Source organism: Syngnathoides biaculeatus, chromosome 10, assembly GCF_019802595.1.
Source record: "Syngnathoides biaculeatus isolate LvHL_M chromosome 10, ASM1980259v1, whole genome shotgun sequence".
Lineage (NCBI taxonomy): Eukaryota > Metazoa > Chordata > Actinopteri > Syngnathiformes > Syngnathidae > Syngnathoides > Syngnathoides biaculeatus.
In genome coordinates, this window is record NC_084649.1 from 220480 (window position 1) to 240889 (window position 20410).

The 20410-nt window shown below is 42.0% G+C and overlaps 1 protein-coding gene across 1 annotated transcript in view; it reads left to right on the forward strand.

Moving 5' to 3' along the window:
- Positions 1–20410, forward strand: part of LOC133507006 (dihydropyridine-sensitive L-type skeletal muscle calcium channel subunit alpha-1-like) — a 75210-nt gene that overhangs the window by 16870 nt on the left and 37930 nt on the right. The window contains exons 14-28 of the mRNA XM_061831516.1: positions 40–154; positions 1637–1739; positions 1822–1891; positions 1978–2110; positions 4940–5069; positions 5182–5241; positions 5362–5468; positions 7340–7427; positions 7493–7600; positions 7715–7767; positions 8014–8160; positions 13125–13326; positions 13700–13858; positions 17972–18082; positions 18386–18469. Of these exons, the coding sequence (XP_061687500.1) occupies positions 40–154; positions 1637–1739; positions 1822–1891; positions 1978–2110; positions 4940–5069; positions 5182–5241; positions 5362–5468; positions 7340–7427; positions 7493–7600; positions 7715–7767; positions 8014–8160; positions 13125–13326; positions 13700–13858; positions 17972–18082; positions 18386–18469 (1670 nt within the window). The remainder of the gene's footprint in view (positions 1–39; positions 155–1636; positions 1740–1821; positions 1892–1977; positions 2111–4939; positions 5070–5181; positions 5242–5361; positions 5469–7339; positions 7428–7492; positions 7601–7714; positions 7768–8013; positions 8161–13124; positions 13327–13699; positions 13859–17971; positions 18083–18385; positions 18470–20410) is intronic.

A 20410-nucleotide genomic window follows, 5' to 3' on the forward strand; every position in this document is an offset into this window, starting at 1 on the left:
CAATCCTATGTTACATTCTTTGACTAAAAAGTAATCCAGTCATTCTTCTAAATGTCTTCCTGGCCATTGCAGTCGATAATTTGGCTGAGGCTGAATCTTTAACTTTGGCACAGAAGGAGAAAGCAGAGGATAAGAAGCGAAAGAAAGCACTCAGGTTAATCTACCATTATGCATTCACAATATTTACAAAAGGGAAATGTTCTATGCAGCGATGTGTAGCAGCACATCAGCGTTGTTATGTCCAAAAGCACAAACAGGACCAATGGAAAAAGATAGCTAAGCGCTTGGCCAATCCCCTGCTATTGTAGAGTAACAGAGTGACATGAAAGTGCTTCCTCCATCCATTCATCCATCCATCCATCCATTTTCTACACCACTTCTACTTGTAAGGCCTGCTAGTAACTGAAACGTATCCCATCAACTTGTCCCAAGTGTGGTACAACCTGAGGGGGACACAAAGTCATTTGCACAGCATGTATACACAAACAACCATATGCCATCATGTTCACACCTTTTACAATTTAGAGTCTTCAATTATGTGATGATGTGAGAAATCCATACAAGCACAGGAAGAGCATGCAAAGTTCAAAATTCTAGACAGAGAAGATGTGACTGCATATGAGATTCAAATGTAACTCTGATGACTCTGAGATAGTTTCTCACACCGGCCCATTGAAACGCATCATGTGAGCTTTCTGGTTCCGTAAACATTTCAACCAGGTGAATTTAGTCATTTGTAACTCCTTTATTCATTCCCCCTACATTGAATCAATCCATCCATCCACTTCACAACAGTTTAACAGGTAGGACGAGTGAAAAAAAGAGGTTGGAAGATTTTCATTGCCACTCTGTATGTTTTTTTCCTGTCAAACTAAAGATAAAACAAAGATGTTGTGTTGATTCTTTTTAACAACTAAAATTTTAAAACTAGCTCACTGATAATGCTAACATATAATGTCAAAGTCCATTGATAGACTAACACAAAATAGTATCAACACTCCAGTGTTATATCTCTTCAAGCAATGTACAGTATATTGGAAGGCACACTTTTAAGTTGTTGCATGGACAATGGAGAACAAGAGTATATTTAGCCAAGTATGAATTTGTATTAAGGAGCTGTTGCTCTCATCAATCTCACAGAGCTGACAGCCATATATAAATGATGTGAAAAGACAGCTATCCCTGAATGAACATCCCCTCGTACACACCACTGACAACATCACACATTTTTCCTCATCCATCCATCCATCCATCCAACCAAATTCTTAACTGCTTATCCTTACAAGGGTCGCGGGAGTGCCAGAGCCAATCCCAGATGTCATCAGGCAGGAGGCAGGGTACATTCTGAACTGCTTGCCAGCCAATTGTAGGGCACAAAACAGACAAGAGTCGCACTCACAATCACACCTCAGTGAAATTGGGAGGAAACCGGAGTGCTTGGAGAAAACCCACGCAAGCAAGGGGAGAACATGCAAATTTCCTCATTTTGTTCTTTTTATCCCGACACCTCACCAACACTGTACAGTTACTTGTGAATACACTCATTGTGGTTACAATGTATGATAACAATTGTAATAAAATATCCTTTTTTTCAGTGACATATATGTCCAACCATATGAATTAATATGATTCATAGGTCCAACTTGCCTCACAAGACTTCTGAGGAAAAAGCTAATCTTGCAAAGAAATTAGCTGAGCAGAGAGCCAAGGGCGTTGAGGGCATCCCCACCACTGCAAGGGTAAGAGAATTGTAATTAAACTTGAAAATAAAGTAAATGTATTTAAACAATATGTGCATTGAATGAAACTCTGAACTTTCAGCTTAAAATTGATGAGTTTGAGTCAAATGTGAATGAAATTAAAGACCCCTTCCCTCCAGCTGACTTTCCTGGTAAACACAATTCTTCAATATTGTATCTTTCATCGTATCAAAAAATTCAGAAGATGACATGCTAATCCTGGTCCTGTGTTGATTAGGTGATGATGAAGAGGAGGACCCTGAGATCCCAGAAAGCCCAAGACCTCGTCCCATGGCTGATCTTCAATTGAAGGAAGAAGCGGTACCAATGCCAGATTCCAGTTCATTTTTCATCTTTGGACCGCAAAACAAGTATGATTGCAATTATTTTTTTTCAGAAACTAAAAAAAACCCCTACCGTGTTATTTGGATTTATAAGTGCTCTGACATTTTCGAGTTTTTCGCCTTACAAGCCTTCAATTTTTGTTTTGCCTGAATTGTAAGCGACAACAAACTTGAGTGAAATGGGAAAAAATGATTTGCCACACTTAATTACATGCATTTCATACACAATGTGCTTTACATGATTTAAAGCATAAAGCAAAACAAATTGCTTAAAAACATGAAAAATGGAGAGCAAAGAAAAGTACTATTAAAAACAGCATATATTCATCCATCCATTCATTTTCTTAGCCGCTCAACCTCACAAGGGTCACAGGTCGTGCTGGAGCCTTTCCCAGCTGTCAACGGGCAGGAGGCGGGTTACACCCTGAACTGCTTGCCAGCCAATCACAGGGCACATCGAGACAAACAGCCGTGCTCACAATCACACCTCGGGGCAATTTAGAGTGTCCAATTAATGTTACATGTTTTTGGGATGTGGGAGGAAACCGGAGTGCCCGGACAAAACCCACGCATGCATGGGGAGAACATGCAAACTCCACACAAGTGGGTCTGGGATTGAACCCGGGACCTCAGAACTGTGAGGCGAACGCTTTCCAACTGCTCCTGCGTGGGTTTTCTCCAGGCACTCCGGTTTCCTCCCACATCCCAAAAACATGCAACATTAATTGGACACTCTAAATTGCTGTTAGGTGTGATTGTGAGTGTGGCTGTTTGTCTCTTTGTGCCCTGCGATTGGCTGGCAACCAGTTCAGGGTGTACCCTGCCTCCTGCCCGTTGACAGCTGGGATAGGCTCCAGCACTCCCCGCGACCCTCGTGAGGATAAGTGGTAAAGAAAATGGATGGATGGATGGATGGATATTAAACATGATAGATTTTATCCAAAACACACATTTCTGTCCACACAAGGTCACCACACAAAACATTTAAGGCATAGTTATATCTCATCTTACACACTATATTAATTCCTTTTCCTTACCGTTTATCCTCACTTGGGTTCCAGGTGTACTACAGCCTATTCCAGCTGTCTACGGACATGAGGCGGGGTACACCCTTAACTGGTCGCCAGCCAATCGCAGTACAGCTACAAAAAACAACCATTTGATTTCACATGCAGACCTACATCCAATTAAGTGTCAATAATTAACCCACCAGGCATGGGGAGAACATGCAAATTCCACACAGACGAGGCTGAATTTGAATCCAGATCCTGAGAACCGCAAGGCAGGTGTGCTAACCAGTCATCCACGGTGTTGCCAGTATACTTGTGTATAGAATGAAAAGTTCCCTTTTAGCAGTAACAGTGAGAACAACAGTCAGTTAAACAGCAATTGACCCCTCCGTACAGGGCACTTAACCACGCCTCCTGAAGTGACGTCACGCCACGTGTGCCTACGTCAGACAAACAATTAGCAAAAAGGGCGGCGCAGCAAGAAAAGAATAGAGCAAAACTGTCCTATTTACCGGCTGATTTCTCACTCACATTCTTAGCTAACAGTGAAATATCATTGAAAAGCAGACAGCAGGGCTTCAAGTATTTCAGCGAGGGGTATTTCAATGGTATTTACACGCATATCAACGGAGAAACCATTGATATTAGCTCGAGATCTTTCCAGAGTCAGAGGAAGACAGAGAAGCCACATAATATAATATATTATAACCCAAAGACCAATTCATCATTGAGAGTTTCCTATTTTTGTGTTACATATCACACTTGTGTGCAGAATCTGTATATGTATCTGTATAGCCATTTGTGAACCGCCGTATGAAGGAAAAGAAGAAGGCGAGGCTTGATTTACGAGTTGTTTCTCTCATTTTCTTTGTGTAACGTCACGCGCTCCCCTCAATAATTATTCTTGAATTAGTGCCGAACCTACGTAAGTCCCGACCGAGTAAGACAATCACTACTTTAGTGTCCTCAAACATCCTTCCTTCAGTCTTGGTGTCTCGTGCACGTCAAAGGCTTATAAGACTGCTAGTCCGGTTTATCTTAGCTAATTATCAATTATTAGCTAAATATCGCTCAACACAGATCAAGTGTGTCAATCATTCACACTTAGCTATGTTATGCAAGCGAAGAACTGCTAATTCATTTATTCATTGTTATTTTATTTTATTTTTGTTATTTATTATTCATTATTCATGTCATTCATTGTTAAAGAACCCAAATACGCGATAAAACGCCAACAGAAGCTATACTGGACCATGCAGCGTTGTCTGAGGAAACTGCGGGTCCAAAAAAGGGGGCGTGGTTTACGCAGATCTCTGGCCTCTGATTGGTCAGCGACGAGGATGACACAATTTCTACGGAGGGGTCAATGTTATACACTTAATCAGTCGAGCATTTGGAAGGGGACACCATTTCAGCAGATTATATCAATGTGTGTTTCCTCCCACTTCCCAAAAACATGCATTAATTGGAGACTAAATTTCCCCCAAGTGTGATTGTGAGTGCGACTGCTGTCTGTCTCAGTGTGGCCTGCGATCGACTGGCAATCTGTTCAGGGTGTACCATGCTTCCTGCCCAATGATAGTTGGGATAGGCTCCAGGACTCCGGCGAACCTCGTGAGGATAAGCGACAAAAGAAAATGGATGGATGTCACCAAGAACAACTATGAAATGCAGCCTGAGGATTGATTGCAATGGTTTTTGAAAAAAAAAAAAGCTTGCTGGTGTCATCTTAAAATACTTACATTTGATATTATTGTTGTGAATAAACAGTTTTAGTGGAATCCAATTCTATTATGTTCAGTCTGGGATTCATCAAAAAATTATTTTCTTCAAAATCACTTTATAGGTTCCGTAAACTGTGCCATCGGATCATAAATGCAACCGCATTCACCAACATCATCCTCCTTTTCATTCTACTGTCATCAGTTTCTTTAGCAGCAGAGGATCCGATTGACCCAATGTCCTTCAGGAACCAGGTGACAAAGTATATGCATGCATCATCAATAAAATTAAAGAGTTTAAAAAAATCATTCACACTTACTGTATAGTATGTAATACCATATTTGTTGCAAATCATGTGGAACTTAGGTGTTGGCGTATGCTGATATAGTCTTCACTTCAGTTTTTACAGCAGAAATTGTCCTCAAGGTAAGAACATAAAAAATCAGTATTCTTCATACTGATGAAAAAAAAAAGAAAGAAAAGAATTAGTTTGGGAACTGTTTTAATGTTCCGAAACCATCATTTGTAGTGGCCATTGCTTTTCAGATGACAACGTATGGTGCCTTTCTTCACAAAGGTTCATTTTGCCGGAACTCTTTCAACATTTTGGATCTGCTGGTTGTCAGTGTATCATTGCTCTCAATGGGAATGGAGTAAGTGCATTCCAATAACTCTGCCAATTTTATGTTCTGTTACTGTAGACTTTTTATGCAGAGATGATGGAAAAGGCAGGGCCTCGTGACAATGGAATTAAAAAAATTAACTAAATTGTGACCTTCAGTCACAAAAATTCCACAAGAACTTATCGATTCATACTTTTCACATTTTAATTCTGAATTATTTTATTTGTTTCTGAAGTACTCCACCTCCTTAGACCGTCACCTTAATTTGATGGAGGGTTTTGAGTCCAAATAATCCTAGGAGCTAAATCTTCTGGGGCTATACACCCCTGGTAGAGTCACCCACAACAAAAAGGTCCTCGGGACGAGACAAAGCATGAGTCCGTAAACCAAAGACAAATATTCAATCGAGGTTTCCCTTGTCCCCCCCTCTGGAGCCAAGCCTGGAGGTCGGGCTCAAAGACGAGAACCTGGTGGTCCGACCTGGACTCATGGGATTCAGCGGGCACAGCCCAAAAGGGTAACGTGGGTCCCCCTTCCCATGGACTCAACAACTGTGGGAGGAGCCATAGGGGTCAGTTGGTCAGGGGTGAGCTGGGTGGTGGCCAGAGGCACGGACCTTGGCAATCCAATCCCCAGCTTCAAAAGCTGGCTCTCAGGACCAAGAATGTCACCTCTCTGGCAAGGAAGGCACCTGAGCTGGTGTATGACGTCGAGAAATTCCAACTCGATATAATCGGGCTTGACTCCACACACGGCTTGGAGTCTGGTATCAATCCTCTTGAGAGGGCTTGGACTTTCTTCCACTCTGGAGTTGCACACTGAGAGAGACGCTGAGCAGGTGTTTGTATAATTATCTCCCATCAGCTCGCTGAATTAATGAATAAATGCCGTTTAATGTCCTCATACGACTACAATGAAATTGGAGAGCCTTGCCTTCGGGAGTGGATACATAAAAGTGATATAAAATGAAGAATAAAAATATAAAAGTAAAAAAAAGCAAATAAATAAAAATACAGTTGTAAAATGGAATACATTAAAAAGCATTGTTCAAGATACTGAAATCAGCATACTCAAGTACCCTCCCACTGAAGAATCAATGATGAGTGGGAAGAATGCCCCACACCCTTCCCCCGAGATTAGAAGGCCATCCAAATGTGCACTTGACACCAGGACACCCTAGGTCACAGTTTGATGATCAACTCTGTTGGACTTGCAACCAGATGTCTTGGACACTTGGGTAAAGTAAGGGGTGGAGCTGTCAACTGATGACCACCCGGCAGTGAGTTGGCTCCTATGGTGGGGGAAGATGCCGGTCCAGATACAATTGAGTTTCCTCTGCAGGGTGTCCATATTCTCCCTTAAAGATGGAGTAAGAAGCTTGATCATCCCGGAGAGGCTCAGAGTCGAGCAGCTAATCTTTCTTATTGAGAGGAGCCAGATGAGGTGGCTGGGGAATCTGATTCAGATGTTTCCCAGGCGCCTCTCTGATGAGCTGTTCTGGGCACGTTCCATTGGAAGAGACCCAAGAGACAACCCAGGTCACGCTGAAGAGACTATGTCTCTTGACTGGTCTGGAAATGCCTCAGGATCCACCCGGAAGAGCTGGATGAAGTGCCTGGGGAAAGGGAAGTCTGGGTATCCCTGCTAAAACTACCGCCCACCCGACTTAACCCAGATAAGCGGTAGAAGATGGATGGATGGATGGATGGAAGGATGGATAAAAGTTAGTACATTCCCCATTATAACAACACAATGTTATTTTATTATATTCCATTGCTGTGAAATAAACATTCATTGTTGCATAATATTATTTCCCAAAAGGAAAAAAAAGATTAAGAAGCTTTTGCCTGGATTTTTAACACAATACATCATTACAGATTTTGTTTGATGTTACAACCTAGATCCAGCGCCATCTCGGTGGTTAAGATTCTCAGGGTGTTGAGGGTACTTCGACCATTGAGGGCCATCAACCGAGCAAAGGGTCTTAAGGTATGCAATGGTATTTAGCATAGTAGATATTTGAGGTATTGATGTGTGTGTCATTTCATTTCCAGCATGTGGTCCAGTGTGTGTTTGTTGCTGTCAAGACTATTGGAAACATTGTCCTGGTTACCATGCTACTTGACTTCATGTTTGCATGCATTGGAGTGCAGCTTTTCAAGGTAAGCAATTACAATGAAACGTACTGTGCTTTTTAACATGTATCAAATTATGTCAATGTCAAAACCGTAGATGGTATATGTCAATGGAAAATTCCTTGTACCGTACTTTATTAGGGAAAGTTCTATTCCTGCACAGACCCAGACAAAATGACAGAGAAAGAATGCAAGTAAGCACTTTGATCTTCGAAATAAGCAATGATGCGAATCTAAATTATAGTGAAATGAGAATTGCATGTGCTGTTGATGGATATAGGATATTACCACTGAAATTTAAACTGAAGGGTAACTCACTGACACTTTGATGCTAAGATGAAGTTTGAATTGTTGTCATAGTCAAAATAGTTAGTTCACAGTCAAATATCAGTGTTTGGAATATGATTTTATATGATCTTTCCTTTTACTTTGTTCTTCAGAGGTTGGTATATAAAGTATCAAGAAGGAGCACTTCATGAGATGGAGGTCCATAAGAGGGAATGGACCAACTCGGAACTAAACTTTGACAACATCTTCAGTGGAATGCTGGCGCTCTTCACAATTTCTACATTTGAAGGATGGCCAAAGTGAGTCATGATAACAATCTGACAAGTCTAAAGGCTTTTAAAAACTTGAAAAAATTTACAATACTTTCAAAAAGTGATGGAAAATCTAAACAATACTATTACTGAGCTTAAATTCCATAGAAACTAATCAATTGAGTACTGCAACACAGATTAAAGAAATTCATTAATTACATTTGATTCTTTTTGAATGCCTAGATTCTAGGCATAAAAAAAATCAAGTGAACGTCTTGGAGGTGAAAAGAGTATCAAATTGAGTGATGAGGCTGAAATTTGAAATTGTGGGTATTGTGTGTAAAGTGATTAGCAGCAATGCCCCAGAAGTAGGATGTGACCTTGAGTTGAAAGAGGAATTCTGGAAGGAACTAGACGAAGTAGTCCTGAGCATCCCAGAGAGAGAGAGGGAGACAGAATTGTGACTGGTGAAGATTTCAATGTTGACATGTTGGCGAAGGAAACTGGGGCTATGAAGAAGTGATGGGTTAGTACGGCATTCAGCAAAGGAACTTTGAGGGTCAGAGGAAGGTGGAGTTTGCAAAAAGGATGGAATTGGCAGTGGTGAACACATATTTCCAGAAGAGACAGGAACATAGAGTGATCTACAAGAGCGGAGGTAGGACCACGCAGGTGTATTATATTTTGTGCAGACGATGTAATCTGAAGGAGGCTATTGTTTGTAAAGTTGTGGTGGGAGAGACTGTAGTTGGACGGCATAGGATGGTGGTGTGTAGGAAGTACTCTGGTAGCAGGTAGGAAGATGAAAAAGACAAAGATAGAGCTGAGAATCAGGTGGTGGAAGTTGAGGAAGGAAGAATGTCGTGTGGCCTTTCGGAAAGAGGTGAGACAGGCTCTAGATGGACAAGAAGAGCTCCTGGAAGACTGGAATACTACTGCCAAGGTAGTCAGAGAGGCAGGTGGAACCCCAAAATAAAGGAAGCCATCCAAGGAAAGAGATTGGTGAAGAAGTGAGACATGGAGAGGACTGAGGAGAAGTGGAAGGAATACATTGAGGTGCGACATAAGGCAAAGATAGAGGTGGCAAAGGCTAAACAAGAGGCGTATGACGACATGTACACCAGGTTGGATATGAAAAAGCGAGAAAATGATCTCTACAGGATGGCCAGACAGAGGGATAGAGATGGGAAGGACGTGCAGCAAGTAAAGATGATGAAGGATAGCAATAGAAATATGTGGACTGGTGCCAGTAGTGTGCTCAGTAGATGGAAAGAGTACTTTGAGAAGTTAATAAATGAAGAGAATTGGAAAGAAGGTAGAGTTGAAGAGGCAAGTGTGAATGACCAGGAAGTGGCAAAGAGAAAGTTAGAAAGGCACTGAACAGAATTAAAAATGGAAAGACAGTTGGTCGTGATAAAATACCAGTGGAGGTATGGGAGCAATTTGGAGAGGTGACTGTGGAGTTTTTGACCAACTTATTCAATAAAATACTAGCAGGAGAGAAGATGCCAGAAGAATGGCGGAAAAGTGTGCTGGTCCCCATTTTTAAGAACACAGATGATGTTCAGAGCTGTGGAAATATAGAGGAATAAAGATGATGAGCCACTCAATGAAGTTATGGGAAAGAGTAGTGGAGGCAAGACTCAGGACAGAAGTTAGTATCTGGGAGCAACAGTATGGTTTCATGCCTAGAAAGAGTACCACAGATGCATTATTTGCCTTGAGGACGCTTATGGAAAAGTACGGAGAAGGTCAAAAGGAGCTACATTGTGTCTTTGTAGACCTACAGAAAGCTTATGACAGAGTACCAAGAGAGGAACTGTGGTACTGCATGCGCAAGTCTGGCGTGACGGACAAATATGTTAGAATAGTACAGGACATGTATTGTGACGTTGGTGTGTTAGAAGAATTTAAGGTGGAGGTGGGACTGCACCAGTGAACCACACTGAGCCCCTTCGTGTTTGCGGTAGTAATGGATAGACTGACAGATGAGGTTAGACTGGAATCCCTTTGGACTTTGATGTTCACAGATGATATTGTGATCTGCAGTAAAAGCAGGGAGCAGGCGGAGGAGCAATTAGAAAGATGGACGCATGCACTGAATAGGAGAGGAATGAAGATTAGCCGAAGTAAAACAGAATATATGTGCATGAATGTGAGGGGTGGAGGAGGAGAAGTGAAACTCCAGGGAGAAGAGGGTGGATGACTTCAAATACTTGGAGTCAACAATACAGAGCAATGGAGAGTGTGGTAAAGAAGTAAACTGAAACTCAAGAGGTAAAAATAATAACCACTACTAAAATAAAAACTGAAAGTGAAGATGTTAAAATGATATTGATTATTGATGTGCTTTTGCAAATATGAGCAAGCATCTTAATTGTGTCCACCCTCTTGCTTTTATATGTACCCAAAAATATTAAATATACACCCCACATCATTATTTTTACCTCTTCACTTTCACTAGTTTGAGATCTTGTTTTATTGATAGCGACCTGACGCCACACACTTCGCTCAGATGGCAACTGTGCATTTGTGGTGTATGTATGCGTGTCCATGTACATAAAAGTGAAAGAGTGGGTGATTGAGAGTTACTGAAGTGACATCAGCAGTCCAGCGGATGAAACCAGCTCAAAGTCCCGACTACAATGGAGTTGAACGTTCTCATTTTTCATTGTAAATATGATTTAAGATACGTTTTGTAAGTCCTTCGGTGCGATGCTCCTTTCCCTCCATGACCAATTGATGGCAAGACATGAACATATAATGTATGACGCACAATGCATTCCGCGTTTAACACACCAGTAACCCTATTATTTGAGGAAATAAAAATAACAACAACAAATACACTTTGACAAAGGCAAATATAAATAGCAACACTGAAATCCTGCATTGCTGTTTACTGATTTTAGGCCATCACTGTGCATTGTCAACTCAACAATCAACTCCCAATCCCTTTCATTCCCTACATTCCAAATTATACAGCCTTTGCAAGCGGTCAAATACAGTCATGTAAAATGTAGAATAGAGTCGGATAGAATGTGCCTTTGTGCAACAACAATAATGTGATATTTTGAGAAACATTAATGACAGAAAAACAACTCTTGATCGTTTATTTTCCTGGGGGAAGTTGCTGTTCCACACTCACCGTTGAATTTTATTTGTTTTGGTCCACTCCTCGATGAAGAAGGGTTTAAGGTTGCAGCTGAGTGTACGTGGGACACTCAAAATCCAGTGAATGTACAGTATCCCGGTTTCTACTGCGTTACCTGGCGGAAACCACTCGGCATTACAGACAAGGTCAAATGAATGTAGTCATGTTGTTGGTATGATTTGGGCAATTCTCTATTAATCTTTGGCGGCCTGATTGAGATGGTCAATGGGCTGGACGGCCTGGACAGATCATTCATCCTCTAGGCAGGTTATATAAAGTGTATTAACCAGTCAATTATGTACTTTCTGCCATCTAATTGAAGCACATTTGTTTTGATTTTCCAACTTTTTACTGCTAGAAAAACAAAGGTTAATAACTGAAAATGAAATGGATTGGAAATAATAAAATTTCAAAATAATAATGATTTTTTTTTTTATTAAAACAAGCAATTTTCTGTTCATTTGTTTTGTATTTTTTTACTTATTCTTCTAATTAAACAATTGTTTGATTGATTATAAGTAAATAAAAAAAATGCTGCTTACTGATACACAGAAGTACTGTTGGGAACTGTGATGGAAGTATTTCGATTGGAAGCAAATTGATTGTCCAAAAACATTTTTAGAGTGCACTCCACTACAAACATTAATCTCAGATGGGATTTTGCCTGAATGAAAATGATCAAAACTTTCTTACATCCGTTTTCTGTAGTGCCTCTCCTCAATAGGGCCGCAGGCATCCTGAGTCTATCGCAGCTATCTTCCAGTGAGAGGTGAGGTACAGCCTGAACTGGTTACCAGCCAATTGCAGGCCTCCATACATCCATCAATCCATTTTCTTTACCACTTACACTGTTCAGGCATGCAAGGAGCTCTAACCTACCCCATCTGACTTTGGTCAAAAGTCAAACTACACCCTGGACTCGTCGGCAGTCAGTTGCAGGAGACATTGTCTAGAGACAGACATCCATTCACATTAACACCGTCACCGAGGGGTAACTAAACCCATTCCGTCCAGACTGAAGTCAGGCAAATATACTGGTCCACCATTATGACCATAACATAAATCTCCATTTAATTTTGTTAAAATAAAAATTTCTCTTACTTGGTGAAATTTTGATTCAGAGCAAACAGAGAGAACTGGTGGATGAGTTGGTGACAAATTAATAGACATCAAATTGTGACATGAGGATCTAGTAAGGCAGCAGAGTGGTGCAGCTGGAAAGCGTTGGCCTCACAGTTCTGAGGAGCAGGGTTCAATCCTGACCCCACCTGTGTGGAGTTTGCATGTTCTCTCCGTGTCTGCATGGGTTTTCTCCAGGCACTCCGGTGTCCTCGCACATCTAAAAAACATACAACATTGTTTGGACACTCTAAATTGCCCCTAGGTGTGATTGTGAGTGCTGCTGTTTGTCTCGATGTGCCCTGCTATTGGCTGGTGACCAGATCAGCGTGTACCCCACCTCCTGCCCTTTGACAGCTGGGATAGGCTCCAGCACTCCCAACGACCCTTGTGAGGATAAGCAGTGAAGAAAATGGATGGATGGGTGGATGGATGGAGGTTAATTGAGTTTTCTAAAATGCCCTTAGGTGTGGTTGTGAGTGTGACCGTTGTTTGTCTCAATGTCTCCTGCGAATGGCTGGCAGCTAGTTCAGGATGTCCCTCACCTCCTGCCCGATGTCAGCTAGGATAGGCTCCTGCACTCGTGCGACCCTTGTGAGGATAACCATCTCGGAAAATGGATGGATAAGTTTAAATGAATGTGGCTATGAGTTTCTTACCACTGAAATAGTCCAACAGTTTTTTTACTCTTTGTGTTTGTGTACGTGTTTGCACTGTGTTATTTGTTTTGTTTTGTGTTCAGGATCCTTCGCAAAGCCATTGATTCAAATGTAGAAGATAAAGGGCCAGTGTACAATAACCGAGTTGCCATCTCAATTTTCTTTATCATCTACCTAATCCTTATTGCCTTCTTCATGATGAACATATTTGTGGGTTTCGTCATCGTCACCTTCCAGGAACAAGGAGAGCAAGAATATAAAAACTGTGAGTTGGACAAAAACCAGGTATGTTTAGCAAACTGAAATCTCACTGAAGTAAAATTGTTCAGTCCTCTTAAAAAATGCTGCCAATTATTGTGCAGACATCGTGAAAAGACATGTAATTTAAAACATGTCATATGATGTTGTTTTAAAATGTATTATTTCTGTTACAAGCTTTTTTTTTTAAGTAAGCACCACTGTCAAAGTCTTGAAAAGCTTGGTCTATTTTGAACATCATATGTAATAAAACTTACTATACACAGTATTCAAGTAGTATTAAGTTCTATTCTCACATCAGCCAAGGCCAGAAGGTAATGCCACTGAGTTTACTTGTTCATTATGACTATGTGGATTACTCCAACCATGCATTTGCCCTCCTCTCTTTCAAATTCTCCAGCGCCAGTGTGTGCAGTATGCTCTTAAGGCCCGACCACTACGATGTTATATTCCCAAGAACCCTTACCAATATCAAGTGTGGTACATTGTCACATCCTGTTACTTTGAATACCTCATGTTCCTTCTTATAATGCTCAACACCATGTGTCTGGGAATGCAGGTATGTAAACGAGCACATCATGGGTTTCTAAACATGTCCTATTGCTCACTGTTCATTACTCTTATTATTTAGACCTTTTGCCCAATTCCATTCCAGGTATCTTTCACTAACTACAACTCAAACTCAATGAAATTCATCCATATATATTTTTTATATACTTGGTCTTTTTTCTCATTAGTTGCGACAGGTAACTTGGAGCATATCACATTGACTCTAAGCGAGAGCTGGGGTACATACTGGAATGCTGCATACAGTTAAAGAATTCAGTTAACCTAATAACGTTTTTAGAATGTTTCAGTTTGGCAGAGTCCTTCATACATAACCATGTGAATTCCACAAGGGAACCCCAAACCAGTGTGGAGATGTTGGTGCATGGGCCACTTAATTTCTCAGATCTCATTGTAGTTGCCTCACACTGCCTCATACTGATGACTCAAATAGTTGGATCAATTAATTTTTGAAGACGAGTTAAAATGTGCTTTATTTTATTTTTCAAACATATTTAACCATTATTTATCTAGGTAAGGCAATTGTGAAGACATTCTCATTTGCAATGCTGACCTGGCTGCAATATTCATTATCTACTAAAGTGTTCAAAATAATAGCAGTCCAACATGACTAACCAGACTCATGCCTGTTTACAGTATATTTTTTATTGCTACATGTCAAACAATATAAGAGAAGGTGAAATAGATTCACAGAAAATCAACAAGACCCAGCATTCATTAAATCACACTCTTAAGGCTGTGCAATTGGGCAATATGTTGAAAGTGGTGTGTTAAAAAAAACTAGCACTGTGGCATTCATTCAGTGAGGTCATCAACTTTGTGAAAAATAGGTGTGAATCAGGTGGCCCCTATTTGAGGATGAAGCCAGTACCTGTTGAACATCCAGATCTCTTTGAGAGCCTGAAGAAACAGGGTCGTTCAATACATGGTTCAGAAGAACAGCGTACTTTGATTAAAAGTTGGATTGAAGTGGGGAAACCTTAGAAAAATGTGTAAAAAATGTTTGGCTGTTCAGATAAAATGATCTCAAATGTCTTAAAATGGAGAGCAAAACTGTTCAAGTGTTTTGACATATGCAGATGAATTCACAAATATTGTTACCGCATATCTCAGTTATTGTGGGGGGGTGTGTACAAACAAAAACTTTTTGCATGTTCAATAACAACAACCCGTGGTTTACAGCCAGACTTAGGAAACTCCGCCAGGCTAAAGAGATCACATATCATCGTGGGCACAGGGTCCTCTACAATTGCACTAGAAACCAGCTGACGAAAGAAATTAACATTGCAAAGATGGACTTTCCAGCTGAAACATAATAAAAAATGTGTCACGTCCCATCGGATCGGGGGTAGGACCCAAATGCAGGAACTCGGAAGACGCAAGGTAGTTCAAGAAGATACACGTTTATTATATGCCGAGGTCGGGGATCGAGCAGGCAGTCCGGTGCAGCAGCGGTAGTTGGGACGTCGGGCGAAGAGAGCAGATGAGCGGACAGGCAGGAGTCGGTACACGGGAGAACAATCAACGCAGGCAGAAGTATCAAAGGAGTTAGGCTTACAAGGTTGGTCGGAGAACAGACGAAGGTCGGTACACACAGGTTCAATCAGGGATACCAGAGCACACGAATGGGACATGAAGATCATACGAAGTGGCACCGGCCAGTTGTCATCGCGGTCATATAAATCCACAGCATAATCAGGCTGCATGAGGTGCAGGTGTGCACCTTCCAATCAGCGCACCTGCGCGGACACCCGCACAGCTCGTGCTGAAGCGGCAGGATCATGACAAAATGAGTTTGACAAGGATTACAATCGCTTACTAATTACATGCGACGTTCTCCCCTGGTAGAAAACAAGAACGGGCTAGCCAACGACCTGAATAGTTTTTACTGTGGATTTGAAATAAACACTTCCACTGCACTCACCCACCAAGCCTTACCACCTTCCACTCCACCATTTAACATCCATGAAAGGGACGGTAGACAGATCTTCAAACAACAAAAGATCAACAAAGCGTTGGAACTTCTGTCCCCATCCTGCCTCAAAGTCTGTGCAGACCTACTTGCTCCTGTCTTCACAACATCTTCAACAGATGTGTAGAACTGTGTGACTATCCAACCTGCTTCAAACGCTCCACCATCATAGCAGTCCGCCAAAAAAACAGTAGTCTCAGTCCTGTTGCCTTGACATCTTTGGACATTAAGTCCTTTGAACGCCTTGTGCTGGACCACCTCAAGAGCATCACAGATCACGAGCTGGACCCACAGCAGTTTGCCTCTCGAGCTAACTGGTCTACAGATGATGTTGTCAACATGGGTCTGCACTTCATCCTTGAACATCCCGATAGGGAGGGTACCTATGCGAGGATCCTGTTCATGGACTTCAGTTCAGCTCTATGCGTTTAACATCATCCCTGTACTCCTTTCCTCCAAACTTCTCCAGTTCAGTTTGTCGCCTGCCATCTCCCAGTGGATCTACAAATTCCTGACTGGCAGGACACAGCAGATGAGGCTGGCAGATACCACCTCATCCAAGCAAACTATCAGTACTGGGGAACCCCAAGAATATGTCCTCTCCCCTCAGCTCCTCTCACTCTACACTGACTGCACCTCAAGGGACATGACTGTCAAACTCCTGAAGGATGCAGATGACAACACAGTCATTAGCCTCATCAAAGATGGCAACAAGTCTGCGTATTGACTGAAAATGGTGAGACTGGAGCTTGATTCGGATTCTAATTCTGATTGAAGAAGTCAAGTTGCCTTATGCTGAAGAGGACATGCGCTTGAAATGGGTATTTCAACAACACATTGACCGCAAACACATGAGTAAAGATGCACAGTCTCAAACCAGCAATGTTAACGTCATGAAGTGGCCAGCCCAGTCCCCAGACCTTAATCCAATCAAGACCTTGTGGGGTGACATCATAAATGTTGTTTCTGAAGCAAAACCAAGAAATGAATAATAAATAAATAAATACATTGTGGAATGTCGTTAGGTAGTATTGGAGTGGAATAACAGCTACGAGTTGCCACAATTTGGTTGAGTCCATGCTACACAGATGTGAATGTTAGAAAAAAAAAGAAATTTGGTCATCCAAGTAAATAGTACTTTCGTGAGTAAAAGAATTGGTAAATACTTCCATCCATCCATCCATCCATCCATCCAACCATCCATCCATTTTCTTCACTGCTTATCCTCAAAAGGGTCGCAGGGATTGCCCCAAAAATCCCACGATTGTGAGTGTGAAGGGTTGTCTGTCTCCATGTGCCCTGCGATTAGCTGGAAACCGGTTCAGGGTGTACCCCACCTCCTGCCCGATGACAGCGGGCTCCAGCAATCCCGTGACCCTCGTGAGGATAAGTGGCTCAGAAAATGGAAGGATGGATATTTTGATCACTACTGTATACTACTACTGGCATGTCATCATTAACCATTTCAGAATGGGAAAACAGTCTTCATTTCACATTTGCTTTCCAGATATTGTAGTATCAATTGAAAACTACTGGACTGTGTGTGGGAGAGGTGGTGGGGGCATAATGAATCTCGTGAATCATGGAATTTCACAAAGTGTATTGTCACGACCCATCGATACGGAGGGAGGACCCAAATGCAGGACTCGGGAGACGCAGAGGTAATTCGGGAAAAACGTTTATTGTTCCACGGTCGGGGATCGGGCAGACAGTCAAGTGGAGCACCGGTAGTCAGGACGTCGGGCGTAGAGAGCAGGTCCGCGGACAGGCAGGAGTCGGTACACGGGAGATCGATCAAAGAAGGCAGGAGTGTCAAAGGAGTCAGGCTTATGGGGTCGGTCGGAGAACAGGCAGAGGTCTGTACACATGGGTTCACGATCACAAATACGAGAATGCATGAACGGGGCATGAGCCGCAACGATCTGGCATAGGACCAGTCGTAAACAGGGTCCTATACACACCGGGGCCAATCAGCCAGCATGAGGCGCAGGTGTGTGCGTCCCAATCAGCATGGCCGCGCCGGAACCCGCACAGCCAGGGCTGGACCGGCAGGACCATGACATGTAAAATATTATTATTACCCTCGCAAATTACCTCCACATGACAGCTCTGTATTTTTACTCTGACCCACAGCACTGCAACCAGTCTGACCATGTCACACACCTGTCTGACATGCTGAATGTAATTTTCACTGTGCTCTTCACTGTGGAGATGATCCTGAAACTAATGTCCTTCAAAGCTAAGGTTGGTATGAATTTGTGACATTGCATCTCATGTATTGAGGTTTCGATTTCTTTTTCTTTGACCATAAGCCATAATTTCATCAAACTTTAGGAAAAAATATACTGTTCATTGAAATACCTTACACACTTCATATTCAGCATTTTTATTACATTATATGAATGATCAGACAAAAGATACTACCATTTCACAGCTTTGGTGATGCATTTGAATTTATAGTGAAATCTTTTAAGCAATACAAATACAATACAAATGAATGGCAGTTACCATAACACACAGAATATACCTTCCTCTGATCTCCCACAGGGTTACTTTGGAGACCCCTGGAATGTTTTTGACTTTGTCATTGTCATTGGAAGTGTTGTGGATGTGATTTTAAGTGAAATTGATGTGAGTATTACACCAAATCTTTTTTTTTTCTAAATGTCATCATTTGTTTCTCATGTCACTACACAATTATTTTAAATAAGACTCAGAAAGTCCATTATCACAATAAATGGGCTTTGCTTTGCGCTTTTCTACTTTCAAGGTACTCAAAGCACTTTAACACCCACTTTGCCCAGTCATATAATGGCAGAAATATCCATCAATCCATCCATTTTCTGAGTCACTTATCCCATCTGTCATCGAGCAGGAGACAGGGTGCACCCTGAACTGGTTTCCAGAGAATTGCAGGGCATATGTAGACGGACTACAGTCGCACTTAAAATCACACCTAGGGGCAATTTACAGTCTCCAATTAATGCATGTTTTTGGAATGTGGGAGGAAACCAGAGTGCCCGGAGAAAACCCACACAGGCACGGGGCTAACATACTAACTTCACACACGCGGTGCCGGGATTTGATACCCGGTCCTCAGATCTGTGAGGCCAATCCTTGACAGCTGCGCTGCCATGCCGCTGTAAATATACTGAACACAAATATAGATGCAACATGTTTTTGCTCCCATTTTTCGTGATCTAGACTCCAAACACATATACAAAAGGCCATTTCCCTCCCATATTGTTCACAAATCTCGCTAACTCCATGTTAGTGATCATTTCTCCTTTGATGAGATCATCTAACCCACCTCAAAAGCGTGGAATGTCAAGATGCTTATTCGAAAGCATGAATATTCCACAGGTGAGCCATAGGCTGTACACAATAAAAAGGCACTGAAATGATTAGTTTTATCACACAGCACAATCCCACAGATGTGGCAAGTTCTGAGGGAGCATGCAATTGACATTCTGAGCACAGGAATGTCCACCAGAGCTGTTGCCCAGAGTTGAATGTTAATTTCTCTTCCATAACCCATCTCCAAAAGTGTTTCAGACAATTTGGCAGTACAGTAGATCCAACCAGCCTCACAATTGCAGACCATGTGTAACTACACCAGCCCAAGACCTCCACATCCAGCATGTTCACATCCAAGATTGTCTGAGACCAGCCATCTGGACAGCTCCTGCAACAATTGGTCTGCATAACCAAAGAATTTCTGGACAAACTGTCATTAACCATCTGACGGAAGCTCATCTGTATAGTTGTTGTCCTCATTGATGTCTCGAGCTGATGGCTATTCATTGTTGTAACTGTCTTGCGTGGGTGAATGCTCACTTTTGATGGTGTCTGGCACATGAGAGAGGTGTTCTCCACAAGAATGAATCCTGGTTTTCACTGTTCAGAGAAGATGGCAGACAGCACGTGTGGCATTGTATGGGTGAGCTAAAGTCACCATTGTGAATTGAGTGGCCCCTGGTGCCAGTAGGGTTGTAGTATGAGTCACTGGGCAACAATAACAGGTGCATTTTATTGATCATCACCACATATTTCAGCATCATAATGCACAGCCCCATGTTGCAAGGTCTGTACACAGTTCCCGGAAGATCAAGACATCCCAGTTCTTGCATGGCCAGCATACTCCCCGGACATGTCACCCCTTGAGCCTGTTTGCGATCCTTTGGATTGTCGTATATGACAGCGTGTTCCAGTTCCTGCCAATATCCATCAAATTCACACAGCCATTGAAGAGGAGTGGACCAAACTTCCGCAGGCCACAATTAAGAACCTGATCAACTCTATGCGAAGATGTGTTGCACTAAATGAGGCAAATCATGCTCACACCGGACACTGACTGGTTTTCTGCCCCCCTCCCAGACACCCACAATAAAGCAAAACTTTTCGAGTGGCCTTTTATTGTGGCCAACCTGAGGCAAACATTTACAATAATCATGCTGTCACATTAGCATCTTGACATGAAAAACCTGTAAGGATTATCATGACAAAGAAGAAATGCTCACTCACAGATTTGAGAACAATGTTTGAGGGAAATGGCCTTTTGTGTATGTAGAA